The 18,060-nt window shown below is 42.3% G+C and overlaps 1 protein-coding gene across 1 annotated transcript; it reads left to right on the plus strand.

The window, feature by feature from the left end:
• The first annotated feature begins 2,204 nt into the window (after positions 1-2,204).
• Positions 2,205-17,012, plus strand: LOC128702681 (uncharacterized). The gene is made up of 10 exons (XM_053797056.2): positions 2,205-2,878; positions 3,829-3,924; positions 4,136-6,913; positions 8,491-8,647; positions 10,151-10,377; positions 10,746-10,828; positions 11,368-11,502; positions 11,804-11,980; positions 14,833-15,038; positions 15,521-17,012. Exons 1-10 carry the CDS (start codon positions 2,871-2,873, stop codon positions 15,731-15,733), a joined length of 4,080 nt encoding a protein of 1,359 aa, XP_053653031.2. The 5' UTR covers positions 2,205-2,870; the 3' UTR covers positions 15,734-17,012.
• Positions 17,013-18,060: the final 1,048 nt, after the last annotated feature.

Genomic DNA, 18,060 nt, shown 5'->3' on the forward strand with positions numbered 1-18,060 from the left:
CAGTACCACATCCATCATCTTGGCTCTCCATGTTTCGGGACCCCCATGGGGCTCCAGGTTTTCCCAGTCAATCTCCTTGTGATTGAAATCACCCATAACTAGTAACTTTGCTCCCCCCATGTGTGCTCTCCTGGCCACCTCGGCTAGTGTGTCGATCATTGCTCTGTTGCTCTCATCGTATTCTTCTCTTGGCCTCCTGCAGTTCTGTGGTGGGTTGTACATTACTGCAATTATCACCTTATGTCCCTCAGACTGGATTGTTCCTACTAAGTAATCCCTTTCGCCCGTGCCATCCATTCCTTCCATTTTCTCAAAACCCCACTGGTTTTTAATGAGCAGTGCAACTCCTCCTCCCCCTCTCCTCCCTCTGTCTTTCCTGAGGATTTGATATCCAGATGGAAAGATTGTATCTGTTATTATTCTGGTGAGTTTTGTTTCTGTGAGTGCTATTATGTCTGGGGATGTCTCTTTGATTCTTTCGTGCCACTCCTCATACTTGTTTGTTATTCCATCTGCATTTGTATACCACACCTTCAACTTCTTTTCTAAGACTGTGGTCTGGGAGGTATATTGGGGTTGGGGAAGTGGGAGACCTGGTAAGGAACTATGGGTTGTTGCTGTGGGGGTGGAGTTTGTAATGTAGTGGGTGGGGGCATTGGATGTGGCATGGGTGTTTTGATTTAGAGTGTTTGTTTGCACTGGGGTTGACCTGGTTGGGAGGCTTCTATAGGAAGTTGTGAGGGAGGCTGTATTTGATCTTCTTCCTGGGTCTGGGATCTCCTGTCTGTCTTCTCCATCCCCTCTCTTTCCTCCTTTCGCCTTTGTACCATCTCTCTCAGTTTCTGCCTTTCTTCTTGTGTTCTGTCGCGGTCGAGATACACCTTCCTGTATGCCGTCATGTCCCTTAATCGTGCTTTCTCCTGCAGGATCCTGGTCCGAGTCGCTTCTGCCTTGAAGGTCACTCTCACTGGCCGGGTTCTTTTTTTTACAAACCCCCCCTATTCTCCGAAAATTTTCCAGCTGGGTCATATCGTCTTCTCATATTGCTTTCATGATGCTTTCAATTGCTTTTTTTCCCCTTGTTTTCTTGCTTCATATGTTTCCCCTTCGACTTCCTGGAGCCCATACACAAAGACTGACCTCACCCTTTCATTCTCCCACTGCATATCCCTGTGTATCCCCTCATTTAATTTGGTTTCCTCCACTGCAGCTTTCCTTTCATCAGTTTCACTGGCTAATGTACTTGGGCTCGGTGGACTGTCATTTCCCCTTCTCGGCTTTCCTTGGGCTCTGTTGTTGTCTGTTAGGGCCTCCACATAAAGCTTAGCTCTCTCATTTGCTACAGTCTCCTCTGATAGAGCTTCTCCATGCAGTTGTGCCCCTTCTTTCCCTACAGTCCCCTTATTTGTGGCTGAGGTAGCAGTCTCTGTTGTCAATCCCAAAATGTTCTTTAGTTCTTTAGGCTGTTTCAGATTTTTCAATTCCTCTTCTAAACTCTGTATCCTAGCTTCTGCTGCTTTGACATGCACCTCCCACTTCCTGCTTTCCATATCTATCCTCTCTTCCATTCTCATGCTAAGTTCTTCTAGTTTCTTTTCCCATTCATGATCCCTTTTTATGAGCTCTGCTGCCCAATCTTCCTTTGCAGTTTCCTCCTCCTGTCCCTTGGTTTTTCTTGTTGCTCTCTGGCAACCCATTTGTGTGTGTGTGTGTGTGTGTGTGTGTGTGTGTGTGTGTGTGTGTGTGTACACTGTATTATATTTGCATGTGTGTGTGTTTACTGTGTTACAGAATGTGTACACGAGTGTGTGTGCGAAATGTATATGTACATAGGTGCATGTGCATCGTATGTATATGGGGGTGTGCACACTATTACATGTACATAGGAGTATGTGCAGTGTACTTTATGTACATAAGTGTGTGCTTTTCTCTTTCGTGATTATCATATTCACGGAGAAGCGCTAAACTAGTGAGGGTTAGACGGTGCCTAGGAAAATAAGAAGGATTTGAGTTAATTAGGTTTGATCCGAGAAAGGGAACTTCCGCTGGCCTTAATTCTTTGGATTAAGAGCAAAATGAGGGGAAAGCCAGGAAAAGGGGGAGAAAATATGAGAGGAGATAAAAGTAGGTGAGGGGATTATCGTAGCGTCACAAGGGGGGAGTGACTTTCTAAGTGGTAAATCTAATCAGGTTAAGCTGGCCACACTGGCAGGTCTTCCCTCCCCGAGGAACCTGTTTCTCGTTACCACACTCCCGCGATCAAGGGTTTCCAGTCGAGCTCACGATTATTTCTTTAGTAAATAGGCATATAAGAGAATGCTTAGGCATGACCATGTTCTAGGCCTCGTGTGTTTTTTGATGCGTTTATGGCGAAGTGATGGTGATATATGGTGATGCGGCGGCTGTGGTGGCTACCTTGAGGTAGTCGAAGCCTTAGTAAGTGTGGTGTGTATTGAAGAGTGTAGGTCATTTCCAGTGTAGATGGTGACGATGGTGATGGTGGTGACAGTGGTTATGGTGGTGACCAGACATCACACAGAGCGTCCGTGAACAGCCTCACTGTCAATTGTAAATTTCTAGCTGTGAGAACCCGAAGAGCGCAGGATTGAAACCATGTGTTTACTTTACCGAGGAACGTGATGCTAATCAAGAGGGCAGTAAAAAACAATAACACATTCGTGAGTAAGCGCTAACCCCGTAGGGACAAGGTAGTGAGATAACTGTGAGTGGAGTAACGAGGCCAATTGGTAATATAAACCGGGATACACGATGGTTACCTAGCCACCACTCCTTCATTTTCATTGAAGCAACAATTTCTCGCTCAATGTCAAGCTACAAAGAACTTGTAATATTCAGAAGAAGACTTCAAGATGACTCGGTAAGTTGGAGTCAAACAGTGTACTGACAATAGTAAACAAAAAATACAAGTGACAGAAAAACTTTTCTCGAAAAAAACATGTTCAACCCCCCCCCCCTTCCCCGTGAAGGGCAAGGGAGTCTCCTGAAGTTTTATACAGGAAGGACTTGTGGTGATCTAGAAGAAAGAGGATGGAGTTATAAGACTGGTCTTCTAGCAACGTTTATTATTATTTTTATTCTTATTCTTAATCTTATTATTATTATTATTATTATTATTATTATTATTATTATTATTATTATTATTATTATTATTATTATTATTATTATTATTTGAGGGGTGACATTATATTGAGAGCTTCAGCCCCCTCTTGTTCCTTAGCGCCGTCCCTGGTCTTCAAGTCATGCCCTGGATGACAAGTTAGGTTATTTTTTGTAATATACCCGCTAAAAAACCTTAGGTCTTATCATCCTACTAAAATATTTTTGCTTATCTTCAGTACGTCTTCTGTGATAGGCCTAGCTTTATTTTTTTTACCAGGCGCCTCTTCCTCATGAAAGTGGAACACAGACCAATGATAACAATGGTAACTAACGAGGACCCCAGCGAAAATAGTCACTTCGACTTTTTTTTTGTTAACCTAGGTAATATACACAAATGTTACTATGTATGATAATTGTACTTATGTGTACCTGTACCTAAATACGTATATTTATTGCTTCACATTAATATAACATTCTCACCAGGACTAATTATGTTATGGCAAGTGGATGTTGGAGTAATGTAATGTTACCGGTGAAAAAGTTTTTATTTAGGCATTTCTTGCAAAATATAAAATTAACTAAGGCCGCTACCAGCTATGTGGTAACATGAGTGTGGTACGTTACCTGTAGGACGTATCTTGTGATATACGTACATGTGTGGCGTGACTTCGAGGTACATTGTGTTGACTCTAGGTGTGTTGTTTTCAGGATGTGTGGTGCGACGCTGGATTACCCTTCCTGGATTCTGAGATCACTCTGCCTCTTCTGGCTCCTCTCAGCTGCATACCCTGTACATGACATGATGTGAGTACCTAAACTGTTTAAGAAAAAAAAATAAAATTATGCTCCTCGGTTTCATAACTTATGCATTTTGTGCAACTTCAATATTTAGTAAAGTAAAATGAGGTTAATCTGGGTCATATCATTAAAATTCATGAAATCAATGATATATATTTTAAGAAGTTGCATTTTCTTTGGTTTGACCCAATGTGACCTCATTTTACTTTCTTTGCAGAGCGGAGGTTGGTGACTCCAGGGGAGTACCGATGTTTGTTTCTGGGAGGACCAGGTCACTCGCTAGTGATCTGACCCTCCATTCTCCTCACATCCGTCATTTACACCTGCTAGATGATGCTCTCCAGCGAGGACTTCCACAGTCAAGACGGGTCTCACAAGGAAACTTCCTCCAGAAAGAAAGTATCACACAACCAAAAGGTCTCGTGGATGAAGGGGTCTTGGAGCGAGAAGCCCCTTCACACGTCACAGATCCTCTGGCATTAGAAGGAACTTCCACAGTATCTTCATTCCCTTCGCAATATATTTCTTTTGGTTGTCAGCTACAATATCAACACCCGCTGCACGACGCTGTCCGGGTACTCAAAAGAAAATTTCACAATAGCAGAGAGGAAATAGATGGTTCACTCTCTGGTGATGCTAAGATACAACAAGAATCATATACATCTGAGAGCACGAACGACAGCGAAACAGTGCTTGAGAACATCGAGAGAATGGTTATTAGTTTTGAGAAGAGAGACACGATGAGAATGAACAGTAAAGGGCAGAGAGTGGGTCTTCAACAGTTGTACACGAAAACTTTTCTCCATGACAGCCGGAAGACAAAAAGAATTAGACACCGTAGACACAAAGAGACGCAAATGGAAAACCAACCCTTAAAACATGTTGATACACTTACTAACCTTCTCCCATCTTTATCTGAAGGGGGACTGGGTGATATATTTGACAGAGGCAATCTAGGTGTAGAAAATCTCAGGGAAGAACATGACTCTGTAACTGAGAAAGATTACGTCACAAATTCTGATTTATTCAGTCATTTGTATAACACAAGGGAAAAACAAAGGCCGGTTCCTGTACCTTCAGGTTCTTCTGCCATCGGTAACAAACAAGTTTTCTCTGACTCTGATAAGATTAGATATAACATGACAATGAATCAGAGCACAAGTGTAGCTACATTTCCTGTCCGTGGCTACAGTGAAGGCATTGCTTTACCTTCCAAGTTTTCAAGAATGAGGATCAATAAGCCCAAGCTCCATTCAGGTAAACATATTGTTGATGAAACATTTATCAAAAAAATGAATTTTAAGGGTTACCAAAGGAGAACCGAAGGTGAAAATGAATTCTCGACATCTACCGAATCTTCATTCATCATCCCTTCCGATGCCAACAACATATCAAATGACCTAGGTGGGGGAGTGGAGATGGAGTTCACTAATTATGTGGAGGAGCCTGTGGTTCTGCCTACTGTAGAAACTATTGAACTTACAGAGGTTTCACCACCCTTGCCTCCTATTTCGACCAATTCTCGTCCAGTCAATAAAACCATCTCCCCCATACCACACCTCCCCCATAATACAAATTATCCGAGATTTTCAGCCACTCCTGGATGGGAAGAAAACTCAAATGATTCTGTAACTTCTCCAGAAGTGGGCAATACGATAGTAATTACATCCGAAGAAGATTTAACTAAAAAATCAGAAGGGAACGAGGCAGACAGAGTCGGTGATGCAAACAGGGCAGAAGAGACTGTGACACAACCGAATGCAAAGAACGATACTTATGACGAGTTTCTAGACCCAGCCTTCATTCCTGCCAAGTTCCCCTTCGGTCCGTTTATTCCCAGCTTGAGAATAATGAACGTTCAGGAAGCTCCACACATTCTCCCAGGAATGGTGAAGAAGTCTAAACCATTCATCATTCCCGATGTCCAGAAAAGCAGGAAAAAGCCAAATACTGGTGATATGATGGCCAACATTCTGTCGCCTTTCTTCGGAAATCAGCAACAGAAGTCCAGCGCAAAGGGTCACAAGTTGCTGGAGTATGACAATGAGAGGAGCCACAACGAGGAGTTGTATAACCAAGTAAGCGGGGTTTTCATGCCAGATTTTGGCAGCAGGGCCATTGGCTTTTCCCCGGAGATGTATCCGCCCATTGCTCTCATCCGGCGGGATAAACACAGAATGTTCACCAGTAATAAACTTCACGGAGGATTTAATTTTATTGACAGAAAACGAGGTAAGATCAGCGGATCTTCAATCATGGAATCTCCCGTGGGTGAGAACCCTCTTAGGGAACAAAACCTCGTCATATTCGGTAATGTAAAAGACAACATCATGGATACTCTCAGGAACTGCTCTAGGTATATTTCCCTGCAGTTAATTGACCATTACAGCATTGGAGATCTTGTGAGGGAGTCGTCTAACCCAATGCGGCAGCTAATTGTCTACTTTAACATCAAGAGCATCAGCTTCGAGAGCTACGAAATCGTATTAGAGCGGTCAAAACGCATTTTGGATCACCTGGCTATGAGTCAGGGAGGACTGACCATGTACACCGTCATCCCCAGCCAAGATGAATCTACCAACACTACAAATAGCAAAGAGTTCAAGGCACAGCTTCTAAATCTCAATGACGCCATCCTTGACTATTGTGCCCAGAACTACCCCAATTGCTACAACACTTTCAACCTGGAGTCCATTACTCAGAAAGTAAAGCGCACCTACAACAAGGACAGCGGCTTTAATGTCTATGAACAAGCAGGTAGGAACAAAGGGGCGTGTGTGTCCAACGAGGTTTGTGGTACCGCCAGCCCTACCACCAGCAACAGCAGGGTTACCACAAACACTGTGGTCTCTCCGGAACAGCAGCTGAAGAATTTAGTCAAGGCTGTGTGTCTCTCCAGTTATCATCTCCTGATTGAGCTAGAGGCTAACATGCCCATCCACGACTTCGAGGAACTTGCAAGAGCTCTCGAGAACGGCAAGGGAGAGAGGTTGAGGTGAGGCAAGTCTGCTGACAGTAGTAGACAAAATGAAATAAGTAATGTTGACAGAACTATTTTTATACAGAATAATCTCACAGAAAGGAAAGCTACTAGGTTCTTCAGGCGTTGCCAGTTACCCACCCACATTATGGTTCCCTGCAGAGTGGAACGTTGTAGTAACGAGTTGGCCCATTCTCAGGTCTGGAGTGAAATGTTAAAGCGAATCTCACTCATATATTTGGATGTTTGTCAACCATTTAGGTGTTGCAACAGGCTGGTGGAAGTAGGGTTATGTTCCGAAAAGTAGTTCCAACTAAGATTGAAATTAACATTCGGTGAGAATTGAACTTTGAACGATTTTGTTGCTAGAGAAGTGTGATAACCACGTCGAGAATTGCATCCTTGATTACTGAGCAAAGAAAGTGTGTGTACTCATTTAATTGTGAGTACACACACACTTTCTTTGCTCAGTAATCAAGGATGCAATTCTCGACTTGGTGTGTGTGTGTGTGTGTGTGTGTCACAATGAAAGGATAGAAACCTTTATCGAGTCTTAATAACTGTTTCCATTCTGTTTTACTGCTTTTTCACTAGTTTATTGGTTTTAAAACCTCTTATTCCCATAGTGAATGATATTAAAAAAAAGAATTATGGATAGCGACAGCATTAGAAGAATGGAGGATGCTCACATCATGAAAACTACTGAAAGAAGCCAAATGATGGCCTCAGGTTGAATCCGTGAACAATATATTACGATCTCTTGCCTACGAAGGAAAATCACAAACTCCTCTGCTTTATCCAAGGCTTATTAACTTCTACAATACACTTAACAGTTATCTCTGGTCTGCACTTGTAAGCACTTATTTCAAGGTCGTTATAACTTTACGCAAATCCCAGTGCATGAACTGAAATAGTATTCTCTAATCCTATTACTGGACTATTATAATGGTCATACAACAGTCGTCTGGTGGTGGGCAAGCAACATGCAGCTTCATCAACCTTCCTGTAGTGGTTAAGCTTTAAATCTAATAATCGACCAATCCGCTTCATTTACAGAAACACGAAAGGCTTCCTTGTATCTATATTTTAACACAATGCCACGAGTAAGGCACAGAAAAATGTGATTAGCCAAGCATAAACCTGGACACGCTGTTCAGATCTCGTTATGTACGCCTATGTATGGTTATCCTTGTTACTAATATGATAAAAAAAATGTAAACTATGAAATATTAGTATAATGGAACAACGGTAAATGGTTTATAACTGCTATTTTTATTACGGGAATCAGTGGGCATTTTGATATCATTGGACCACTAGAAGCTACATATCTGTTAGATGGTAATAGAAGAAGGGGGATACATGTTATTAGGTGTTATATAGAACATTGGTTGGACTTAATACAGTGACCTGTAGCAGTGCAAAATCTATATAAGACAACGTTTCGTTCATAGGTGAACTTTTCCAATTGATGCACAGTATTCTATTTAACAGTCATATTCTTAAATTGTATATAAATTTTAGGAGTAACAAGGAAGACTTAATAATTAATCAGTTATTTGAATATCTGTACATTGATATTTCTCTCTCCTCAGGGTGCGGGCGCAGACGGGGCTGGTACTACACGACATCCTCCCCAGAGATCTGAAGAAGTACGACAAGAACCGTCCACCGAAGTACGAGGGACACGCCACCATTGTTTACTTTCATGTCACCGTCCTCTCCGTCGACTCCATCAACGAGGAGTCCATGGTCAGTCGTTGATGTTTTTTTGGTCCCTCAGGCCAAAATCACCTGACAGTGGCTTTTATAGGATAATTTGTTCACTGATGTCGGCCCAATGGCGGGGGCGCTGCAAGAATGGTGAAGGATACCTGTGAAAATGGGGAAGATGTTGAGATCCTGTCTTGGACCACGACAGAAGCGATAGCTGGCATAATTATTTGTGCTGAACTCAGCAGTCAGACAGATGCCGAAGTATGAGAAATTTTATACCGTTTTTCTTTTCCACCCAGAATGGTCATTTCCTTCCCCTTCCCCGAAATGCTGTACAAAACCAGGAATTTTTCAAAATATTTGACAAATATCACTGAATTGTGCAACGATTGTGTATATTTTAATAATATGTTCTTATTTTGCTTTTTAAGGGCTACGAAGGCTTGTGCAATATTAGCCCTTCTTGCGGAAGTCTAATATTCGACATCTTACAGTTCCACTTGGACTAAATGGTTCTGGCTTTGACCTAGACGTTTCCGTCCATAATGTACGTGCTATATGAACGAAAATGTCTGAGCCAAACCCAGAGCCATTTATAATGAACGGAACTGTAGAAAGTCGAACCCTTCTTTGACCTAAAGACAGTCAGAGTTCGGTATGAGCAGAATAAATTCTTGCGCAATAGAGTTCCACTGTATCATCCTATACAGGGCTGGTCTAATACATTAGAAAATGTGGTGAGACCATCAATCAAACGCGAAGCCTACCATTCTCATGGAGGTCGTTGGTCATTAGACACTCAGCGCCCCCTGGCTGGCCTATGCTAGTGGGAACACCGCCATTCCTCGCCACCTTGACGTCCAAGCCGTCTTAAGATTTTTCTTCTATTTACTACTGAATGCTCCCTGTAATATTACCAATTATTATTATTATTATAATCAAGGGGGAAGCGCTAAACCCGGAGGATTATACAGCGCCTGGGGGGGGGGGATGTGGAAAGCATTCAGGCTTAATTCGGGGAACTGGAGCACAGATCCAATTCCCTAAATCAAGAGCCCCTCACCAACATCAAGGAACCTTCCTTGAGGGGTAATATTACCAAGCTGGCAGGAAGAGCAGCACAAACTCTAGTCTTAAATACCAGACAGATGCCAGATTAACTGAAGGCTATATTCAAATGTTATCTGCACCTTTCTCAGAGAATAATTACAAACGATATAAATTTCTTTTGTGTAAACTTTTTCCCCATTTCGTGCACCATGAAGTAGGGCTAAATACGGCGCAAGCTATCAGTGGCCCTTAAAACCCCGACAACAACATAGTTAGTGGTCAACCATATGTATTTGCTTTCTGATACATACGTTGAGTGTACAGTCTCTTACCTTAACTCTACAGTCTCTTACTCTGAGTTTACAGTCTTGTTCATGCCCAGTTATGAGTTTATAATCCCGCATGAGACATGACTGGCTCTGTGGATGCGTCTGGAATTTCATGCTATATCAGCTGCTCCATAGTTATGTGGGTCTCTCTCGCTTCCAGACGTACGTAGCAGATATCTTCCTGGCCCAGAGCTGGCGCGACCACCGTCTCCGGCTGCCTGAGAACATGACAGAGGAGTACCGCATTCTGGACGTGGAGTGGCTCCACAACATCTGGCGCCCAGACTGCTTCTTTAAGAACGCCAAGCGGGTCACCTTCCATGAGATGTCAGTCCCCAACCATTACCTCTGGCTCTACCACGACAAAACTCTCCTCTACATGGCCAAGTTCGTGAGAGATTTTTTTATAATACGGACAGGAATTGGAATGGGCTATAAGTTTCGTTTTGTGCGTGTATATGATTACATATTCATAATTACTTATTTATAGTTATAGGGGCAGTGCTGCTCTCAGTGTGTGTATGTGTGTGTATAAACTCGTTTGTTTAAACGCCTCACCGGGGGCGGTGTCCCCCTTGGTCACCGGGCGGCGGGGGTTACCACCTCCCGTCGCTGGGTCACAGATTGGGCCTGTGCTGAGAGAACTAAGATAACCATTTTTCTTAACCATAAATATACATATGCATATTGTGGAACATTGAGCCAGATTATATTCTGCCAATGACGTCCGTGTTCCCTCCCTTGCTCCGCGGCAGGCTGACGCTAGTGCTGTCGTGTGCCATGAAGTTTGAGGCCTACCCTCATGACACCCAGATCTGCTCCATGATGATCGAGAGCTGTGAGTTTCTACTCTCTCTCTTTTCATTTTTTTCTCTGTCCCCTCTCTTTACCCCCTTCCCTAACCACCAGTTTGTTTTCTTTTCTTCCTTATCATCATATTCTTACATTCCTCCTTCGTTTCCTATCCTTTCTAAGGTTTGTTATCTTGTGATCACTTATAACACGCGACTTATTCACTAGATCATTATTATATGAACAAAGTGAAGCGCTAAACCCATATACGTCATACAGAGCCTGGGAAATGGGAGGTAATCAGATTTCATCCCATGAAGGGAAGGATAGCTCCTGTTTGCTTGATAAACCATCAACATCAGGGCACCCACCTGGGGACTAGTTATTAGTTATAGCCTGGCCTTCCCACTCCTGCGCAGGCAGCTTTTTGGAAGGGCTCTTGATCCAAGAAATTGGAACTACCCTTCTATTCCTCGGATCAAATCTGATTACCCTACATTTCCCAGATGCCGTGTGATCCCTACTGGTTTAGTGCTTCTCCATGAATATACAATAATAATGTAATGTGTTGTGTTGCGTCTTCAGTGTCCCATACAACGCACGACTTAGTCTTCAAATGGAACGAGACGGATCCTCTGGTAGTGAACCCGGACATAGAACTACCACAACTAGACATCTCTCGTAACAACACCGAGGACTGCACCCTTACCTACTCCACTGGTTAGATCATTTTAATACTCTCCCACTCTCCCCTATGTGTGTATATATATATATATATATATATATATATATATATATATATATATATATATATATATATATATATATATATATATATATATATATATATATATATATATATATATATTCGTTTGTTTTTACCTTTTTTTGGATCAATAGGTCTTCACTAGCATCAATGCAACTTCTTTGACGGGCCTGTTATTATTCTTAAATACGTGGGAGAGCGTTAAACCCATATGAATTGATCAGTACTTATATCCTCTCTTTGGATCTCCTGCAGGAAACTTCACGTGCCTGGCGGTGGTATTCAACCTGAGGCGCCGGCTGGGTTACCACCTCTTCCACACCTATGTTCCCTCTGCCATCACCGTCGTTATGTCGTGGATTTCCTTCTGGATCAAGCCAGAGGCTATTCCTGCCAGGGTCACTCTGGGCGTCACCTCCCTCCTCACCCTAGGTAGGCTCAAGGTATCAGACATATGCAACACCTGGGTATCTTTAATTGAACACGTTTTACCAACCTGGCCTGGTGGCTAAAGCTCCCGCTTCACACACGGAGGGCCCGGGTTCGATTCCCGGCGGGTGGAAACATTTCGACACGTTTCCTTACACCTGTTGTCCTGTTCACCTAGCAGCAAATAGGTACCTGGGTGTTAGTCGACTGGTGTGGGTCGCATCCTGGGGGACAAGATTAAGGACCCCAATGGAAATAAGTTTGACAGTCCTCGATGACGCACTGACTTTCTTGGGTTATCCTGGGTGGCTAACCCCCCGGGGTTAAAAATCCGAACGAAATCTTATCTTACGGAGATAATATACTGATATACTAGGTCATTATAAAATGAAGTAATCACTTTCTCAGTCTTGCGAAGCTCTACATAGAAGACTCTTTTGTGTACAGTTTTCTAACTTAGGGTCGTCTTAAGGGGTTATCAGTTAAAATATACTTTGTGATCGTAATGATCCCCCATAGCCTAATTACATCTTTGGGTTCCCTAGTTCTGATTCTTTTGCAACATGAATGGCGCGGTGGTCAGCAGGCGGGCCAGCAACCCTCCGTAATCCTTTATTAATCCCACACTTATTATTTCAAGTCACTGTGAACTTGAAAGTATAGGTCGAACCTAGTAATTAACCAGAAGACCACTATAATATAACCTGAAGATCACTAATACAATCAGGAGAGTACCATAACATAACTAGAAGATCACCATAACATAACGCGACCACCATAGCATAAACAGAAGACATTAACACAACCAGAAGACTGCCATAACAACCAAAAGATCACCGTAAAACAACCAAAAATTTACCATAACCAGAAGATCACCATAACACAAGAAGACCACCATAATACAAGCAGAAGGCCATCATAAGAATTTATAATAACCTGAGGTAGGTTAATAGAACTTAGGCTGTGAAACGAAATGTCATCAGAAAGTTCCTCCCTGAGCAGCTTGACCTTACCTATCTTCCTCATGGACAATACATCACCATACTTTCACCACTCACCTTGCTCTTTCTCGAATTATACTTACACAAGACATATATTGTATATAAAGGAGGTTAAGCTTGCGGGGTTATTGACTAAAAATTATCCAATTGCTGTGAGTAATGTCTCTTTATATAACATATAGAACAAATAAGCACCATACCGTGACTGGAGCAATACACAAATAACTTGCACATCGGAGATAGGGTTATTTGTGTATATAATATATAATAAATATATAACAGCCTAAGGGGTATTCCTCACAATGCCTCTTATGTAATAAATATTAAATATATATTATAGAAAGCGGTAACCCCTGTGAGCTGAGCACTTGCCACTGATTAAAATAAAATATAGAAAGAGGTATTCTTCTTACTGCAACCAAGCTAATTATCATGTAGTATTTAAATATCACTCAAGTTAATAATAATAATAATATGATAATAAGAATAATAATAAAAATATTATAATCTCCATGGGGAAGTGGAGAAGAATCCTTCCTCCGTAAGCCTCGCATGTCATAAGAGGAGATTAAAATGCCAGGAACAAGAGGCTAGTAACCCCTTCTCCTGTATAAATTACTAAATGTAAAAACGACAACAATAATAACAATAAGGCCAGCATGTTTTCTCTTTAATTTGTCCATGATCTACAATTTTTTTTTAATTCAGACAGCAAAACATACTGCATGTACTCCTCCTCATTATACTACAACGTCCTTTCCTGCACAATATATCCCCTCCGTACTCCAAAATATGCCACCTGTCTCCGCAAAATGTCTCCTATGAGAGCCCCCCCCAAAATGTCCCCCATCCTCCTCTAACATGTCTTCAGCCTCCTCTACAATAAATGTTCCCTCTACACAACATATGTCGGCTCTCTTGTCTACAGTGTGTTTCTCCATCCTCCACAACATATGTCCCCTTCATTCAGAAAATGACCCACTCCTCTACAATTTGCCTCATCTTTCTTAAATTTGCTCTTGTCTCCACCTCACTCGATTTGCAAAATAGATTTTTTGTCTCTGTTCTCTCATACTTACAGCAGGGGGAGAAATGGCGAGATTACATGTTATAGGTCAAACACCCATGTTGTGTTGCCTTTCTAGTACAATCAAAAGGTCGTACAGTAGTATGAAGGATTTTTGCAGATTGCACCACAGCTTATCTTAAGTGTGTTGGAGAAACTTACCAAGTGCCTGTACTTATGGTGGTGTTTTATTTGTTAAAAGAAGCATGGAGATTTCTAACGTTGGCTTTCCTCGTAAGATGACTCACTCAGTTTAACTTTTAATCATTTGACCTGGAGTTTACCTGGAGAGGGTTTCGGGGATCAACGCCCCCGCGGCTCGGTCTGAGACCAGGCCTCATGGTGGATCAGGGTCTGATCAGCTAGGCTGTTACTGCCGGCCGCACGCAAACTGACGTACGGATCACAGCCCGGTTGGTCAGGTACTGACTTTAGGCGCCTCTCCAGTGCCTTCTTGAAGACTGTTCCAGTTCACCCAGTCACGATAACATGATTGACTAGGAACAATAAGTCCTAACCATAATTTTTAAAGATGTGAACCGGTAAGCCAGCCGAAGGCCTCTGTCAGATGACCAAAACCTCCAGCTGTGGGTCATCATATGACAAGACCCACGTCAGGAAACACTAATCTTGTTTCCTGACAAACCTTACCCAACCTAGCTTAACATGATTAGATGGGATGGTAGGCTTTAATTAAGGACGAATCTGTTGTTTTAGAGTGTATTTCGATAATTACTCTAAAAAATAATTTCATTATACTATTAATCGCTTTGTTTGATGCTATTTAGCCACCCAGAACCAACAGTCGCAGTCGTCGTTGCCACCAGTGTCGTACATAAAAGCCATAGATGTGTGGATGTCATCATGTACAGTATTTGTGTTCGCCTCCCTCCTCCAGTTTGGCATCGTCAACTACTTCATGGAGACTGAACCGCTCAGTAAGGACATGACGGGCTACTCCGTCGAAGATCTCCATGATTTAGATGAAAAGAAGGTATGGTATTGTTTGATAAATACGCCAGGGATAGTCACTTGACACTAATCTTCCATCATACGACGAGGTAATGTTTTCCTGAAACACGCATCCCGCAGGATGTCATATTCCAACTTACTTAGTATAACTGTCTAAAGAATGAGCACTGACAATGCCACTTAATGTTCATTCAAAACAACTTCACTTAGCTACTAACTTATCACATGCTAGTGTAAGGTATATAATGCTTAACTTGCTTCAGTACACTACACTATAAGTACACATAAGTACAATTACATATTAACATGTGTAAATTACCTAAGATAACCCCCCCAAAAAAAATTGACATGCGGTAATTTTCTGACAGGAGAAAGTGCAGTCCATCTGAACTAGCCTTTTTTAAATGATACAATTGAAACCTAGTTAAAATATCAAGTAGACATTAAAATTTGGAAATTAAATACAAATTTAACATGAAGCTGTACATGTTTTTTTTTTTCAAGTCTGAGGACGCTCGTCTGAATGGGTACTCCCGCAGTCGAAGCCGCAGTCGCAGCCGCATACGATCTCACAGCCCTGGAGTTCCGCAGTACGTTGTTCACCGCTGCTCTGGCAAGGATATTGCTCTCTACATCGACAAATTCTCTCGCCTATTTTTCCCATTTGCTTTCTTTATTCTGAACGTATCTTATTGGACCACCTACGGAACTATGTGAAGATGGTATCTCCGATTGGCACTGTGTGAAGATGGTAGCTTCTACCTGGTACTGTGTAAAAATGGTAGCTCCTACTTGGCACTGTATGAAGATGGTAGCTCCTACCTGGCACTATGTGAAGATGGTAGCTTCTACCTGGCACTGTGTGAAGATGGTAGCTTCTACCTGGCACTGTGTGAAGATGGTAGCTTCTACCTGGCACTGTGTGAAGATGGTAGCTTTTACCTGGCACTATGTGAAGATGGTAGCTTCTACCTGGCACTGTGTGAAGATGGTAGCTTCTGCCTGGCAATGTGTGAAGATGGTAGCTTCTACCAGGCACTGTGTGAATATGGTAGCTTCTACCTGGCACTATGCGAAGATGGTAACTTCTACCTGACACTATGTGAAGATGGTAGCCTCTACCTGGCACTGTGTGAAGATGGTAGCTTCTACCTGGCACTGTGTGAAGATGGTAGCTTCTGCCTGGCACTGTGTGAAGATGGTAGCTTCTACCAGGCACTGTGTGAAGATGGTAGCTTCTACCTGGCACTGTGTGAAGATGGTAGCGTCTACCTGGCACTGTGTGAAGATGGTAGCCTCTACCTGGCACTGTGAAGATGGTAGCTTCTACCTGGCACTATGTGAAGATGGTAGCTTCTACCTGGCACTGTGTGAAGATGGTAGCTTCTACCTGGCACTGTGTGAAGATGGCAGCTTCTACCAGGCACTGTGTGAAGATAGTAGTTTTTACCAGGCACTGTGTGAAGATGGTAGTTTCTACCAGGCACTGTGTGAAGATGGTAGCTTCTACCTGGCACTGTGTGAAGATGGTAGCTTCTACCTGGCACTGTGTGAAGATGGCAGCTTCTACCAGGCACTGTGTGAAGATGGTAGTTTCTACCAGGCACTGTGTGAAGATGGTAGCTTCTACCTGGCACTGTGTGAAGATGGCAGCTTCTACCAGGCACTGTGTGAAGATGGTAGTTTTTACCAGGCACTGTGTGAAGATGGTAGTTTCTACCAGGCACTGTGTGAAGATGGTAGCTTCTACCTGGCACTGTGTGAAGATGGTAGCTTCTACCTGGCACTGTGTGAAGATGGTAGCTTCTACCTGGCACTGTGTGAAGATGGTAGGCTTTCGTTGGCATTATGTGAATAGCCCCTAACCATCATTACGTGAAGATAATTGCTCCAAGTCATCACTGAGAAGATGGTTGCTCCTAGCCATTTTACGAAACTAAAAAAAAATCAGAATGACGTATTTGTAGAAATGAACAATAGTATGTATTTGAATTTATATACATTTTGACTATAAAAGCAACACTGGCAAATAAAATAGAAAATGAATTAAGTGATCATTAATACATTAATGCTTCTGAAAGAGACCAGTATTTGTGTATATATTTAAGAACTTGTTTATGAGGGTTAATAACCCAGGATAACTCAAGAGATACAAGCACTGTATTGTATACATTAGGGTTCCTATGCCCTTCCCCAGGATGCGACCCCTAACGGGTATCTGTTGACTAGGTGAACAGGGCAACAGGAGTTAATAGACCTGCAATTATGCCCCGTCTTTCCTAGAACTGAACCCGGGCCGACCATTCTTCTACTGGGCTATGAACTAGTTTGATTACTTAGATTTCTCTGGATTATTGACTAGGGCGTAGCTAATAAAGTTTAGATAGGCCATATCTTATTAAGTAATGAATGTAGTGTGTTTTCTGCACCGTCATTAACAGACACAAGAAAAGTTAGACATCATGTTCCCTTAAGGGATGTTGATAAGGGGCTCTTGATCGAACGAATTGGAGCTATCCTCTCATTCACCAAGTGTTACTGGACACTATGGGTCAAGTAACACTTGGTGAATAATAATTATACAGAGAGTATTTTACAAAAGCCTAAGGTTATGTTGCTTAACTTATTAATCATTCCATCTTCAAAATTGAAATTATAAATTAGTGGAGACTCTTGAATCAACAATGGGTCACAACAGCTCGGAGATGGAGGAGGTTGGGAAAGAGAAGGGAGGTAATCAGTACATAAATAACCTGCACATTGGAGAGAGGAGCTTACGACGGCGTTTCGGTCCAAGTCGGACCGAAACGTCGTCGTAAGCTTCTATCTCTCCTATGTGCAGGTTATTTGTGTATTCCAGTCAGAATACTGTGTCTGTTCTTTTAGAAACTAAACAGGTTTGATATGATGAACGATGATACCAATTCCTTGGATCAAGCGACCTACGCCAGTAAAGGATATAAATGAATGAAATTTATGATCATACAAAAGGGAAAGAGGTAGTGTTATGTCATGAACGTCTTTATGTAAATTAGGAATGAGCA

Source organism: Cherax quadricarinatus, chromosome 79 (genome assembly GCF_038502225.1).
Source record: "Cherax quadricarinatus isolate ZL_2023a chromosome 79, ASM3850222v1, whole genome shotgun sequence".
NCBI classification, from domain to species: Eukaryota; Metazoa; Arthropoda; class Malacostraca; order Decapoda; family Parastacidae; genus Cherax; species Cherax quadricarinatus.